At 35.1% G+C, this 14,445-nt stretch overlaps 2 protein-coding genes across 2 annotated transcripts; both read left to right on the forward strand.

The window, feature by feature from the left end:
- The first annotated feature begins 1,467 nt into the window (after window positions 1–1,467).
- Window positions 1,468–6,352, forward strand: LOC107470942 (ethylene receptor). Its single transcript, XM_016090363.3, has 6 exons — window positions 1,468–2,566; window positions 3,562–3,930; window positions 4,047–4,313; window positions 4,390–4,517; window positions 4,616–4,813; window positions 5,370–6,352. The coding sequence occupies exons 1-6, from the start codon at window positions 1,646–1,648 to the stop codon at window positions 5,722–5,724; spliced, it is 2,238 nt and encodes a 745-aa protein (XP_015945849.1). The 5' UTR covers window positions 1,468–1,645; the 3' UTR covers window positions 5,725–6,352.
- Window positions 6,353–11,777: 5,425 nt separating this feature from the next.
- On the forward strand, window positions 11,778–14,412 carry LOC107470985 (pentatricopeptide repeat-containing protein At3g49170, chloroplastic). Its single transcript, XM_016090422.3, has one exon. It carries the CDS (start codon window positions 11,832–11,834, stop codon window positions 14,277–14,279), a length of 2,448 nt encoding a protein of 815 aa, XP_015945908.1. The 5' UTR covers window positions 11,778–11,831; the 3' UTR covers window positions 14,280–14,412.
- The last annotated feature ends 33 nt before the right edge of the window (window positions 14,413–14,445 follow it).

The raw sequence follows: 14,445 nt of genomic DNA on the forward strand, positions 1-14,445 counted from the left end.
TAATTAAGTGGGACCACGACAGGGCTAAAGTTAGTTCCTCCTAATGAAGAAGAGAGATATGCTTTGATTTCCTATTTACTGTTTATGACGCAAAACCTGATGTAAAATTATTTTTTATAACAGATGGGTTATAAATAAGGATTGTGATGAGTTTTCTATTGGAGATGGTCTAAATACATGTAAAATTATGTACACAAAATAAAATAATTTATTACAATTTGAAAAACATATTAGTTTGATTTTTATTTTTTTATTTAATCTAATTTTATTCAAATAATTTAAAATTTAGATAAATATAATTTAAATTAATAATTTAATTTAATTCGATTAAATTTTTATCCGAGATATGACTTGTTTTTCAAATACGCAAATTAATTATCGGATGCAATCGAAATGCGTTCAGATTGAATTTTTAATCTTTTATTTTGAAAACTGTAGCTATTTTCAAATTGTACCTATTGTATTTAAGATGTGATACAATATTTAAATATGTAGCTATATAGATAATCCTAATAATTAGTATATTGATAAATAAAATAGTATAAAAAAATTCTCATTTTTTAGAGATCATATAATCTTGTTGCAATAAGGATAAAAATGGATGACCATAAACAGATCATATTTTCCATGCTGAATGGCTACATTATCAATGTCCTTATATTTAATGATAGTTGAAAATTATAGCCTCCTTGCATGTATAAATAGACATCCTCAGTGCATGATATGGACACACAACAATAACAACAGATTCTTCCTTCCTTTCTATACAAATAAATCAATCATCTTTTTATGTTGCAATCAAATACCCTTCTCCTTATATTACTATTACAATTCTTTCTCTTCTTTTATTTTATAAGTATTTTAAATTCTATTTTCTATTACTCTTTACATATAATATTAATAGCAATATTAACCATCTTTATTATATTGAGATAGTATCAAATGCAAATCTCTCTCTCTTTATTTTTAATACTTTTTCTTATCTTTGTATATATATACACAATACAACATATAATATTATTATATATATATAATAATTATTGAGCTAATTATATTAATAATAAAGTCTTCTATTTATACATCTCTATTTTATATCTTTTATTTATTTTACAACAAATCTCTGTTTTTCGTGCAAGAAAAAAAAATATTTCGGGTAAAAAAATTTGAGATGTCTTAAAAACAATAATTAGAGATTTTTGTTTTCGTTTATATTTTGTTAGTATATCTCAAAATTAACCCAAAATAACAAAAATTTAATTAAGATAAATAAACAGAAAGCGCATGAGAAAGCCTGACCATTTGGACTTCCAGAGATATATATGTCTCCATCATTAGCGGTAACACCTTAGCCAGCTCAACTCAACTCAACTCAACTCAACGAATTCATTGAACTTGACCGCCATACCCACTACCATACGCTATCAAATTATTCATTATTAATTATTATTAATATTAAATAATCAAATATAATTTCTTCAACTTATGTAACTTGATGCCTCCTCTTTCTTTTCTCTTCATTTTCTCTCTTCTGAGTCTTCTCCTTCCCTGGGCCTACTTTACCAAAACCCTACTCGATTCCATTCAATTCAACTCAATTCATCATCATCCATGATTATGTGAAAAACAAGAAGAATCAGCTCCGAAGATGTGGTTCAAAGCTACGGAATCTTGCAACTGTATAGAGCCGCAATGGCCTGCGGATGAATTACTGGTCAAATACCAATACATCTCAGATTTCTTCATCGCGCTTGCGTATTTCTCAATCCCTCTCGAACTCATCTACTTCGTTAAGAAATCAGCGGTTTTTCCGTACAGATGGGTTCTTGTGCAGTTCGGTGCCTTCATTGTTCTATGCGGAGCCACGCATCTTATTAACCTCTGGACCTTCACTGTTCACACGAGAACCGTCGCTATGGTAATGACCGCCGCTAAGGTTCTAACTGCCGTTGTTTCTTGCGCTACTGCGCTTATGCTTGTACATATTATTCCTGATTTACTTAGCGTTAAGACCAGAGAGCTATTTTTGAAGAACAAGGCTGCAGAACTTGATAGAGAAATGGGATTGATTCGTACTCAGGAGGAAACTGGTAGGCATGTTAGGATGTTAACTCATGAAATTAGAAGCACTTTGGATAGACACACAATCTTGAAGACTACGCTTATAGAGTTGGGAAGAACTTTGGCGCTTGAGGAGTGTGCTTTATGGATGCCAACACGAACAGGGTTGGAGCTTCAATTGGCTTATACGTTGCGGCAGCAGAATCCAGTTGGTTATACCGTGCCAATTCATCTGCCTGTGATTAATCAAGTGTTTAGTAGCAACCGGGCGGTGAAGATTTCGCCGAATTGCCCGGTTGCGAGGTTAAGGCCTCATACGGGGAAATACTTGCCAGGAGAAGTGGTTGCTGTTAGGGTACCTTTACTGAATCTGTCTAATTTCCAAATATATGATTGGCCGGAGGTTTCCACGAGAAGCTATGCTTTGATGGTGTTGATGCTTCCATCGGACAGTGCTAGACAATGGCATGTACATGAGCTAGAGTTGGTTGAGGTAGTTGCTGATCAGGTGAGCTACTTTCCCTTTTTGCTTTTTGAAGATTAACAGGCTACACTTTGATGGTGTTGGATATGTTTGTCATTTACGATTGTTACTTTTTGCATTGAGTTTCTATGTTTTGGTGATTTCATATTTTGTGATATTATTTGCTCTTGATGTCATTCTTAAGTTTGTGTGGGGAAGAGGAGGAGGGATGGTCGGATGGATCATACAATTGATGCAATTATGTGAGGCACAAAGTGCATTTAGGTTTTTAGGTGCTTAGGTATAGATACCCCAGACTAAGTTTACGTTTGGTTAGTATCTATAGACTCAATATGTTTGGTTGAGACGGAGACAAAGACATGTTGAGACTAAATACACCGTTTTAGTGTGTCTATATTTGGTGTTGCTGTCTCAATGTCCTGTCCCTCCCTAATCTTTTGTTTCAAAGGCAGCCTAAATACACATAAATAGCAGATTAATAGATTAATAGAGATTATTTAAACTATTTCCTAATAATCATATTTAGGGCCATGATTTTGATTATTTCCAATTTAGTGTTCCTATTATTCCTGATACTGTACAAATCACATGGAACAACATATTAGTCACAAGCATCAGTTCTAGCTAAAGTCTGGTATACTTTAAGTTTGCTACAAAATAATTAACTTCTTAATCAACAAACACAACGTACAATATAGTCTTTCAATAGTACTTTTGCCCAAAAATCAAAGTGTTATTAACTTGTTTTCTTACTTCATGTGCCTTATATGAAATACACTGTAGAAAGGAAAGAGTAATATCCTTAATATACATCGCAAGTTACGATTGTTTTCTAAATTTATGTGCATTGTTCCATAATAAATTGGTATACTAATTTTGCTCATTTTCTACCTTTGATATGAATTATTTACTATAATTACCTAATCTTATTGATTGATCCAAGTGATGAAACCTAATTTGTGAGAAAAATTACTACCATCCATGTACAATAAGTAATCACAATTGTCTTTCCACACTAGGTAGCTGTTGCTCTTTCACATGCTGCAATCTTAGAAGAATCAATGAGGGCAAGGAATCTGCTGATAGAGCAGAATGTTGCACTTGATCTAGCAAGAAGAGAAGCAGAAACTGCCATCCATGCTCGCAATGACTTTTTGGCAGTTATGAACCATGAGATGAGAACTCCCATGCATGCGATTATTGCACTCTCTTCTTTGTTACAGGAAACAGAGTTGACGGCTGAGCAACGTCTGATGGTAGAGACAATATTGAAAAGCAGCAATTTGTTGGCTACTCTCATCAATGATGTTTTGGATCTTTCACGGCTTGAAGATGGTAGTCTTCAACTTGAAACAACAACATTTAGCCTTCATTCTGTTTTTAGAGAGGTATAATTTTCATTGTCAATTATAATGATACAAGTCTTTTAGCCCATAATTTAATTTATTATCTGGAGTTTCTTCAAAATCCAAATGCTGTAAGATCCATATTATTTTGATTGCAGGTCCTTAACTTGATTAAGCCCGTTGCATCTGTCAAAAGATTGTCTCTCACTTTACATCTAGCTTCTGATTTGCCAGTATATGCCGTTGGCGATGAAAAACGTCTAATGCAAACTATTCTTAATGTTGTTGGTAATGCTGTGAAGTTCTCAAAAGAGGGCAGCATTTCCATCACTGCTATTGTTGCAAAGCCTGAATCCTTCAAGGATGCTAGAATTCCTGAGTTTCTTCCAGTGCCAAGTGACAGTCACTTTTATTTGCGTGTACAGGTTTGTTGCCTAAAGCTTAATCGGCATTATTCCTTGTAGGAGCATTGCATGCTTTGTTATTTGAATTTGACTAATTGTAAATGATTCAGGATCAGGAATTAACCCACAAGATATTCCAAAGTTATTCACCAAGTTTGCACAAAGCCAAGCAGTACAGACTAAAGGTCCTGCTGGAAGTGGACTTGGCCTTGCCATTTGTAGGAGGTACTGTTTTCTTATTTCTTGCAAAATTGGAACTAGGTTCTCACTTGAATTCTTCTTGTTTGTGATTTCACTCATTTACTTTTTAACTTTGTGAGCAGGTTTGTAAATCTCATGGAAGGGCATATTTGGATTGAAAGTGAAGGTATTGGTAAAGGATGTACAGTCACTTTTATTGTGAAGCTTGGAATCCCTGACCGACCAAATGAATCTAAATTGGCGTTTGCTCCTAAAGTTCCTGGAAATCATGTATCTACAAACTTTGGAGGCCTCAAGGTTCTTGTCATGGATGATAATGGGTCAGTAGCATAGCTTCATTTTTGCATCTTCAGTTCTGGTATTTGTTGCTTTGCCACTTATCAATTATTTGAATAAAACGGTAAAAACTATTAGAGTTTCATAGAAAAACTAAACTCTTAGTTGATTGCTTAACCTCCAACTTCTTGGTAAATCCTACCCAAACTTCAATGCTATTTGTTCTTCTCTGTTTCATTCATAGTTTTGAAAGTGCTTCTTGTCTTGTCTTTGTTTTCTCTTTCCAAACTTGGTAAAGAAATTATATATATTGTTTTTTCTTTTTCTTTTTCTTTTTTTAAAAAAAAAGGACTTGGTGGACTAATGAAGCACAAAAGTTTGAACATGACTACACAAGAACAAAAGAAAGCAATGGATCTCTTTTTTAGTGATTATTAGTGAAAACATTTCTCGTCTCTAATCCAGAAAATAAGACTAAACATCAAGGTTTCAGACGTGGTGTTTTTGTGTAGGAAGAGTGGATCCAAAAATAAGGAATTGAATTTCAGTGCCTTGTTTGAAAGTCCATATTGTAACTGATGGTAAAATTTTGTGTTGCAGGGTTAACAGGTCAGTAACAAAGGGACTACTACTTCATTTAGGATGCGATGTTACAACTGCAGGCTCAAGTGAAGAGTGTCTGCGCATCATTTCGCCAGAACACAGAGTGGTCTTCATGGATGTGTGTACAGGGTTAGACGGATATGAACTAGCGATACGTATACAGGAGAAGTTTAAGAAACGCCAAGATAGGCCATTAATAGTTGCTCTTACTGGGAACACAAACAAGGTGACAAAAGAGAACTGTATGAGGGTCGGTATGGATGGCCTTATACTGAAACCTGTTTCTGTTGACAAAATGAGGGGTGTTTTGTCTGAACTCCTTGAGCACCGAGTTCTGTTTGAAGCTATTTAAGCCAAATCCAAAACAATGGCTTCATAATTTGCAATCTTTTTCCTAGTGTACATAGCCATTGAATTTGGAGAAATATATACTTACGAAGCAACGAAGGCTATTGACTTGGTATTTATCTGATAGGGTTGAAAGAAAAAAAAAAGAGGAATGGTTGAGTTGCATAGTCAAATCCAATTTTTCTGAACCCAGATTCATATATATACAGACATACACACACTCACATACACCGTGGGCGGGTTCCTTGGCTCCTACTGCAAAGTCTTGAACCCGGAGGGACAAATCCACCAATAAACCAGTGCCCCATGTATGTTTCTATTTTCTGCACCTTTATGCCTTCCAAGGCTTTTGGACCGAAGTTCTAAATGGTGCCTTACATCTAATTGGTTGTTTCTAACCCAAAATATTTTCCACTTAGGTTGGCATTCGAAGATTAATGTTTTTGTCCATACAGAGATTGTTCACAACAGTATAGTGTTTTTTAATTATTATTTGTTTGTCTTTTTCAACTTTATGTGAGTTTATAATTTGATCTATAGATACAATTAGCAATGGGAGCCCTTACATATCAAGGAAAATGTTATTTGTATCTCAAAATGAATCAAATTTTTAGACACATAATTTACAATTATTTATTAAATTCTAGTCTTTATATATCATTACACTTTCTATCTATTTCAGATGTTGATTCAATAAGAATAAACCATCATTTATACTCATTGACAAATGTATCGATGAAATAACGAAATTGAAGTTGTACTTATAAAAGACTAGGTCCGTACAACAAAACTATCTAAATCTCAAAAAACTAACAAAATTTAAAATTATCCTTCTCTCTACCACTACTACTATCTCTCTTAAATTAGTCCGAAATTAGCCCCCTACCGTAGCGAACTCCAATTCACTTTGCTAATTTTAGCGGCATTTGGCAAAAGAGAAAGGAATCCATCTGGACAGTGTGATGGGAGAGAGAACTCGAACCACCTTGGACGGATGTGACTACAGTGAGGAATCGAACCCACTTTGGCTTCGAAATTATTGGTAAAACTTTTTATTTTCTTTGAAATTGTTTCGGTTATGGGTGGATTTAGGAGTTTGGGCTTTTTTTCGTGTTGTGATTGAAAAAAAAAAGATGAGTTGGCAGAGGGTTGAAGTTTGCACAGGCACTTGCTGGTGCCTGGTGATAGTGGGGTTATACAACTGTAGTTGGGGATGAAGAGGCAAAAAATATTAGTGATGGTGGAAAAATAAAATTGTGGGACTTAGAAAGTGATGGTGATGGCATCGCAATCAATGTTGAGGTGATGGCTAGACTACGGTGGTTGAGGTTGGGGGAGGCTATGCTGTGGGTAGTTGAAATTGGCGGCAGTGACAAAAATGAATTTGATGTCTGATGGTTGTTGGAAAAAGGAATAAAAAATTGATTGATTGATGTGAGAGAGAGAGAGAGAGAGAGAGAGAGAGAAGAGATTTGTTAATATCCAAAATTTTCGTGGATATATATGGTAGTTTATCCATGTAATAAAGTTGTCACATCGATACCAAACTTGTTATGAAGGTATGGGTATTATCAGTTCAATTTTAATAATTCCATTTGCATATTACATAAATACGTTTGGAAAGACCAGATTTATCATCAATAGAAGTTGGTTTATCTGTCTTCTCAAGATATTTAATAGTTTGGTCTTAAAAAAAAGTCATATCTCGACTTCTAATTGTTTTCTTGCTCACCAAATCTTATAATCTGTGACCAAAGTCTTTATGACCATAACCTATAAAGATACACTGTTTGGACTTTTCATCAAGTTTTAACTTTTCATATCTTGAAATGTGAATAAAAGCCTTTTAGCTAAACACTCGCAAGTGATTATAGGAGACATATATTTCTCTCCAAACTTTCTCTAGAGCATTACCATTTAGTGGAACTGAAAGAGAAAGGTTGATCAAATCTACTGCAGTCCTCATCGCTTCACTCCAAGAGGATTTCGGTAACTTTGTATGAGAGAGTATATACCTGACTCCATCATTGATAGTGCAATTCATTCCCTCTGTAACTTCATTATGTTGAGGATTCTTAGGAACCGTCTTTTCAAACGTGATCTTATGTCTTTTACAATACTCTTCAAATGAGCCTCTGTATTCACCATCATTATCTGCTCGAACACATTTCAATTTTCTTCTGGTTTTTTATTCAATACTTGCATGAAAGTGTTTGAAGATACTGAGCACCTGATCTTTAGATTTCAAAACAAAAGTCCACACTTTCCGAGAATAATCATCAATAAAAACAACAAAGTATGATGCACCACCTAGTGTCTTAGCATCCATAATGCAAATATCAGTGTGAACTAAATCTAGAACATGTGATCTCCTATGAGATCCAAAACTATGAAATAATACTCTAACATGCTTTCCAACAAAACAATAAGGACAAATATTTAAAGTTGTATTATGAGAAGCGAGTGTTTCTTGACTAAGACGCTTAGTCCTTTCTTGCTCAAGTGACCAAAGACGCTATGCCACAAATCAAAAGAGGAATCACTAACTACATTCACGTTTTCTTTGCACAACTTTACTTGTAATTGGTAGAGAGTAGTAAGACTATTGTCTTTTTTAGCAACAATGAGAGCCCCTTTGGTGATCTTGTATTTTTCACTAACAAAAGAAGTGCAATATCTCTCTTGATTCAATGCCTTCATTGAAATCAGATTAAACCGCACATCTAGCACATGCCTAACATTATTCAACTGCAACTTGTATCCCATGTTGATTTCAAGTCACACATCACCCATACCAATGATATCACACACTTCTTTATCTCTCAATTTGATCTTGCCAAAATTTTTAGCAGTATAAGAAGTTAAAAATTCACGTCTCGAAGTGACATGACATGAGACACCAGAATTATTAATCCAAGTGGAATCATCACAGAAAAGATTAACATAATTTTCATCATAGATGATAAAAATATCTTTATAAGCAATAGCAGCAGTTTCTTTATCATTATCTTTACTTTTGTCTTTATTTTTTTTCCTTGATTGTTCTCTTTTCAAGAACTTACAATACCTCTTGATATGCTCCGACTTGTCACAATGGTGACAATTGAACTCCTTTCTTGGCTTTTACTTTTCTCTTGACTTGCTTAGACTCTCTGACCTGTCAGAACTGTGAGGTTTTTTACTTTAACTTCTCTCTTGTGACTCTGAAATAAGTGCTTCTGACTGGTAGGAGACATTAATCAAATCCATTCTTTTCTTCTGACTGCTTCATTCAACATGCTCTCTTTAACCATTGCTAATGTCAACTTTCTTTTTAGAGCTGAGTTAGTCAGTGTCACAACCAAAATTTTTCAACTATCTGGCAAAGAACTCAATAACAACGAGACTTGCAATTCATCATTTAAAGTGATTTCATTATTTTTCAGTTGGTTCACCATCTCCTGAAAGATGCTCAAGTGCTATGACATTAATTTATCTTAAATATAATTCATATTAACAAGCTTTCTAAACAAGAATGCTTTGTTTTGTACATTCTTCTTCTCATATAACTCCTTCAATTTCTTCCACATCTTCTTGACATTTGTTTCAGTGACAACATGTGGATATACGCTAAGATTGAGTCATTGCCTAATCAAAGCAACTGCCTTCCGATTCAACTTCTTCCATTAAATATCGAATTTAGTACCTTTGGATTTATCCCCCTCCATAGGATCATACACGTCCTTGCTATACAACATATCTTTTATGAGAGTCTTCCAAATCGAATAATTTTTAGAATTCAATTTAACCATATTTAGTCCATGAGTATTTTCCTCTATTTAATCAGCACAAAAATAAATAACCAAAATTATGATACCACTTTGTTGAAAAAATTGAGGTTCAATAAGAACCTATATAACAACGAAAGCACAAAAAATAATTTTTTCACAACCTGTGCAGTTAAATAGACAACTCTAAAGATACTCCAAGCAGCAAATAAAATAACAAAAATTAAATAATTAAACACCAGAATTTTTATCGTGAAAAAACCTCTAAAAAGAGGGACAAAAAATTTACGGGATCTAATCCAGTAAAATCTTTCACTATCAAAATAATGAGTACACAATCAGTCTTCCTAATAATATTAGGGCATCTCAACAATCAACAAAATACATCATCAAAACTGATAGAATCAACATAAATTCTCCATAAAAGTAGGTATTTTAAATCAGACGAAAAAAAGGCAATACAAATAGCAAGTTATATCCTAATTTTCGTTTCTACACCAGGAACAACATATTAAAATTTTATAAAAAAAAGGAACAAATTTACTAGTTTAATGAGGTCAAATTGGGACTGTCATTTCTCCCTAATTTCTTCTCCTCCTTGACGAACTCTCTCTCACTCTTTCTGTTTTCTTTTTCTTTTCAAAATGAAGGAATGACTCACACTCTCTTCAATTTTTCTTTTTATTACCCATTGCTATAAATCACTACTTTTTATTATTATTATTTTTTGATTTAAAGTGTAGGTCCCACTTGAGTTGGAGACCCACCAACAATGAGTATCCTTTCGATATTTATTAGAATTTGAAAACCCTAATTAGTGTCGAAAATTTCTATTGGTTCTTCTGGAGATAATAGAGTTAATTTAGAGATTAGGATTTTTAAACGAGAATTAGAGAATAAATTGACAAAAAAATGTCAACATGATAGAGTAAATCTATATCAGCTTTCTGGTCATATGTTATTAACGAAAAGAGGAGTGCTACACATACAAGTCATTTTGGCTTACAAGTCTTACAAGTTGGGCCAAATCTAACACGCATGTCACTGAACTATCTTCACGTGTTTCATCTTTGTTTCCTTTTTCGAGTTTCTTGTCAAATTTGTTCGATCTCTTTCGTGCGTTCTCTCTTTGCCTTTGATCTCCTTCTGTTTTTTTCGATTTTCATGGTTTTTGAAATCAAGCTTTGAAAGTGTTTTGAAGATGATGGAACTTCAGAAATACACCTGAATGATTACAAAAATACACCCAAACGATTACAGAAATACATCCAAAGAATTACAGAAATACACCCAAACAGTTACAGAAATAAACCAAACGATTACAGAAATACACTCAAAAGATTATAGAAATACACCCAAAGAATTTAAAAAATACATCCAAAGGATTTAAGAAATACACCCAATATAGGAGGGAGACAGTATATTTCTTCTTGAAATCTTTTAATGTTTTGCTAGTTAAGGATGAGGCACATGACAAAGACAATCTAGAAAAAAAAATCTAGAAGATCAGTAAAACAGTACCTTGAATAACGTTTCTTCGTTTTTTCTGGAGATTTTGATGAAGGAGAAAGAGAAAACGAAAATACACCGAACGATTACAAAAATACACCCAAACGATTACAGAAATACATCCAAAGGAATACAGAAATACACCCAAACAGTTACAGAAATAAACCAAACGATTATAGAAATACACTCAAAGAATTACAGAAATACACCTAAAGAATTTAAAAAATACATCCAAAGGATTTAAGAAATACACCCAATATAGGAGAGAGAAGAAATTTCAATAAAAAAAGAAGGAGAAAGAGGTGGTGTTGATGACGACGATAACAAGAGAGAAAAATTACAAAGAAGAAGAAGAAGAAGGCAAAAAAAAAAAACGTAAAAATGACGTGAGTATAAATGACTTGTATGACTTATATGGAAAAGTGCTTGTATGTGGAGAATAATCCTAACGAAAAGTAGTCTAAGAACTATTATAAATTCTAAAGTATAAGTTCGAAAATAAAATTAAATAACTATTAATTTTAGAAATCATTTTAAAATTTGAGTATAATTTTAGAAATTACTTTAAAGTTTAACTCAATAAATACTCTTAAAATATTGTTCACCTAAATCCCTAAAAGGCTAAAATAATAGTGTAGCAAAAATGCTTTATATTTTTTAATTCTATCTAGATTGTCCTTTATTTATAAAAGCTTAAAATAAGTAAAATAACACAAATATAAATAGACATTTATTCAATCAGGAACAGAAAATCTTGTATTAACAAGTTCCTATATTTGTCTTCACCCAAACACGGCCTTAGTGAGAAACACATGCAAGAGTAGATGTGTGTCCCATGCCGAGCCTGAGCTTAAGCCTATCTCTACCTCCACCTCTCAACAATACCAACAACTCGGAGTTCCGGAGAGCCATCTCCACGCTCCACCCCGCGCGTGAACCTCACGATCTCCTCAAATCCTGCATCCGTTCCCGTAACTTCGCCCTTGGCAAGCTCCTCCACCGCAAATTCACTGAGTCACAACTCACCCTTGACTCGCCCCTCCTCAACTCACTCATCACCCTCTACTCTAAATCCGGCCAATGGCAACAAGCTCTCTCCATCTTCCAATCCATGGACCCCAGCATGCGAGACTTGGTCTCATGGACCGCCATGATTTCTTGCTTCGCCAACCACCGCATGCACCGCCAATCCCTCTCCACCTTCATCCAGTTGCTCCGAGCTACCGATTTTTACCCTAACGAGTTCTCCTTTACGGCGTCGCTTCGGTCATGTTCCAACGCGGAGTTTTTCTCCACCGGCCTTGCGGTTTTCGGTTTCGTCTTGAAGACTGGTTATCTTGACGCTGATGTTTGCGTCGGTTGCGCGTTGATTGATATGTTTGTTAAGGGTAGTGATGATTTGGGTTCTGCATTCAAGGTGTTCGAGAAAATATCGGAGAGGAATGTGGTCACGTGGAACCTTATGATTACTAGGTTGGTTCAGTTTAGTCATACTGGTGATGCAATTCACTTGTTTTTCAGCATGGTGGAGAGTGGGTTTGGTCCTGATAGGTTTACTCTGAGCTCTGTTTTGTCGGCTTGCGCCGAGTTGGAGTTGTTGGCGTTTGGGAAACAGTTACATTCTTGGGGTGTTAAGTCTGGAATGGGTTTGGATGTCTTTTTTGGGTCTAGTTTGGTGGATATGTATGCGAAATGTGGCGCTGATGGATCAGTGGAAGATGCTAGGAAGGTGTTTGATAGAATGCCGGAACGGAATGTTGTGTCTTGGACTGCAATTATCGCGGCATATGTGCAGGGTGGACTAGAACAGGAAGCTATTGGGTTGTTTTGTGAAATGATTTGGGGTTATGTCGTGCCAAATTGTTTCACGTTTGCCAGCACTCTCAAGGCTTGTGCAAACCTGCCTGAATTCGGCTTAGGGAAACAGCTTCACAGTCAAGCAATTAAGCTAGGCGTTTCTGCAGTTAATTGTGTGGGGAATGGTCTTGTTAACATGTATGCAAGGTCTGGAAGAATGGAGTGTGCTCGAAAATGCTTTGATATTCTATTAGAGAAGAACTTGATTTTGTGTGACACGGCTGTTGATTGGAATGCGAAAAATTTGGATCCTAAAGATGATATATTCAACCTTGAAACTGAAGGCACAGGTAATGGAGTTAATGCTTTTACATATGGAAGCCTCTTAAGTGCTGCTGCTTGTATTGGTACAATTAGTAAGGGTGAACAAATTCATGCAAGGGTATTGAAATCCGGCTTTGGGAACAACTTATGCATTAATAATGCATTGATTTCCATGTATTCAAAGTGCGGAAATGAAGCAGCTGCTTTACGAGTATTCAGTGACATGAAAGATCGAAATGTCATTTCTTGGACTTCAATCATAAGTGGTTTTGCAAAACACGGGTTTGCTACGAAAGCCTTAGAATTGTTCTGCGAAATGCTTGAAGCAGGTGTAAAGCCTAATGGGGTCACTTACATTGCAGTTTTATCAGCCTGTAGTCATGTTGGCTTGATAGACGAGGCATGGAAACACTTTGCTTCCATGCACCGTGACCATGATATTGTACCAAGGATGGAACATTATGCATGCATGGTTGATTTGCTTGGTCGATCTGGCTTGCTTTCAGAGGCCATAGAATTTATTAACTCAATGCCTTTCCGTGCTGATGCGTTGATATGGCGCACATTTCTCGGTTCTTGCCGGATTCATCATAACTCCAAGTTTGGAGAGCAGGCTGCAAAAAAGGTTCTTGAGCTTGAACCTCATGATCCAGCTGCATACATATTATTGTCAAACTTGTATGCTGCAGAAGGGCGACGGGATGATGTAGCAGCCATTAGGAAAAGCATGAAACTGAGAAAATTAACAAAAGAAGCTGGGTGTAGCTGGATTGAAGTTGAAAACCAGGTGCACAAGTTCCATGTAGGGGATACTTCACACCCCAAAGCTCAAAAGATATATGATAAGCTTGATGAATTGACTTTTAAAATAAAAAACTTGGGTTATGTCCCAAATACAGATTCTGTTCTTCATGATGTAGAGGAAGAACTGAAGGAACAGTTTCTGTTTCAACACAGTGAAAAAATTGCAGTGGCATTTGCACTGATCAGCACCAGAAAACCCAAACCTATAAGAATATTTAAGAATCTAAGGGTTTGTGGTGACTGCCATACGGCAATAAAGTATATTTCAGTAGTCACTGGAAGAGAAATTGTGGTGCGAGATGCAAACCGGTTTCATCATATCAAGGATGGAAAATGTTCTTGCAATGATTATTGGTAATTCACAAACTTTCGATTATGTGAAGTTGTTTATAGACAGAATATAGAGGTAGATAATTCTTTGTACGAGTATACTTTATGCCATGTAAGTTTTCCATGTCCTTTTAGAAACTACAATAGCTAATGTTAATCTCTTCTCTGATTTTACTATTTTAGAATATCTCATC

This window comes from Arachis duranensis, chromosome 10, assembly GCF_000817695.3.
Source record: "Arachis duranensis cultivar V14167 chromosome 10, aradu.V14167.gnm2.J7QH, whole genome shotgun sequence".
NCBI classification, from domain to species: domain Eukaryota; kingdom Viridiplantae; phylum Streptophyta; class Magnoliopsida; order Fabales; family Fabaceae; genus Arachis; species Arachis duranensis.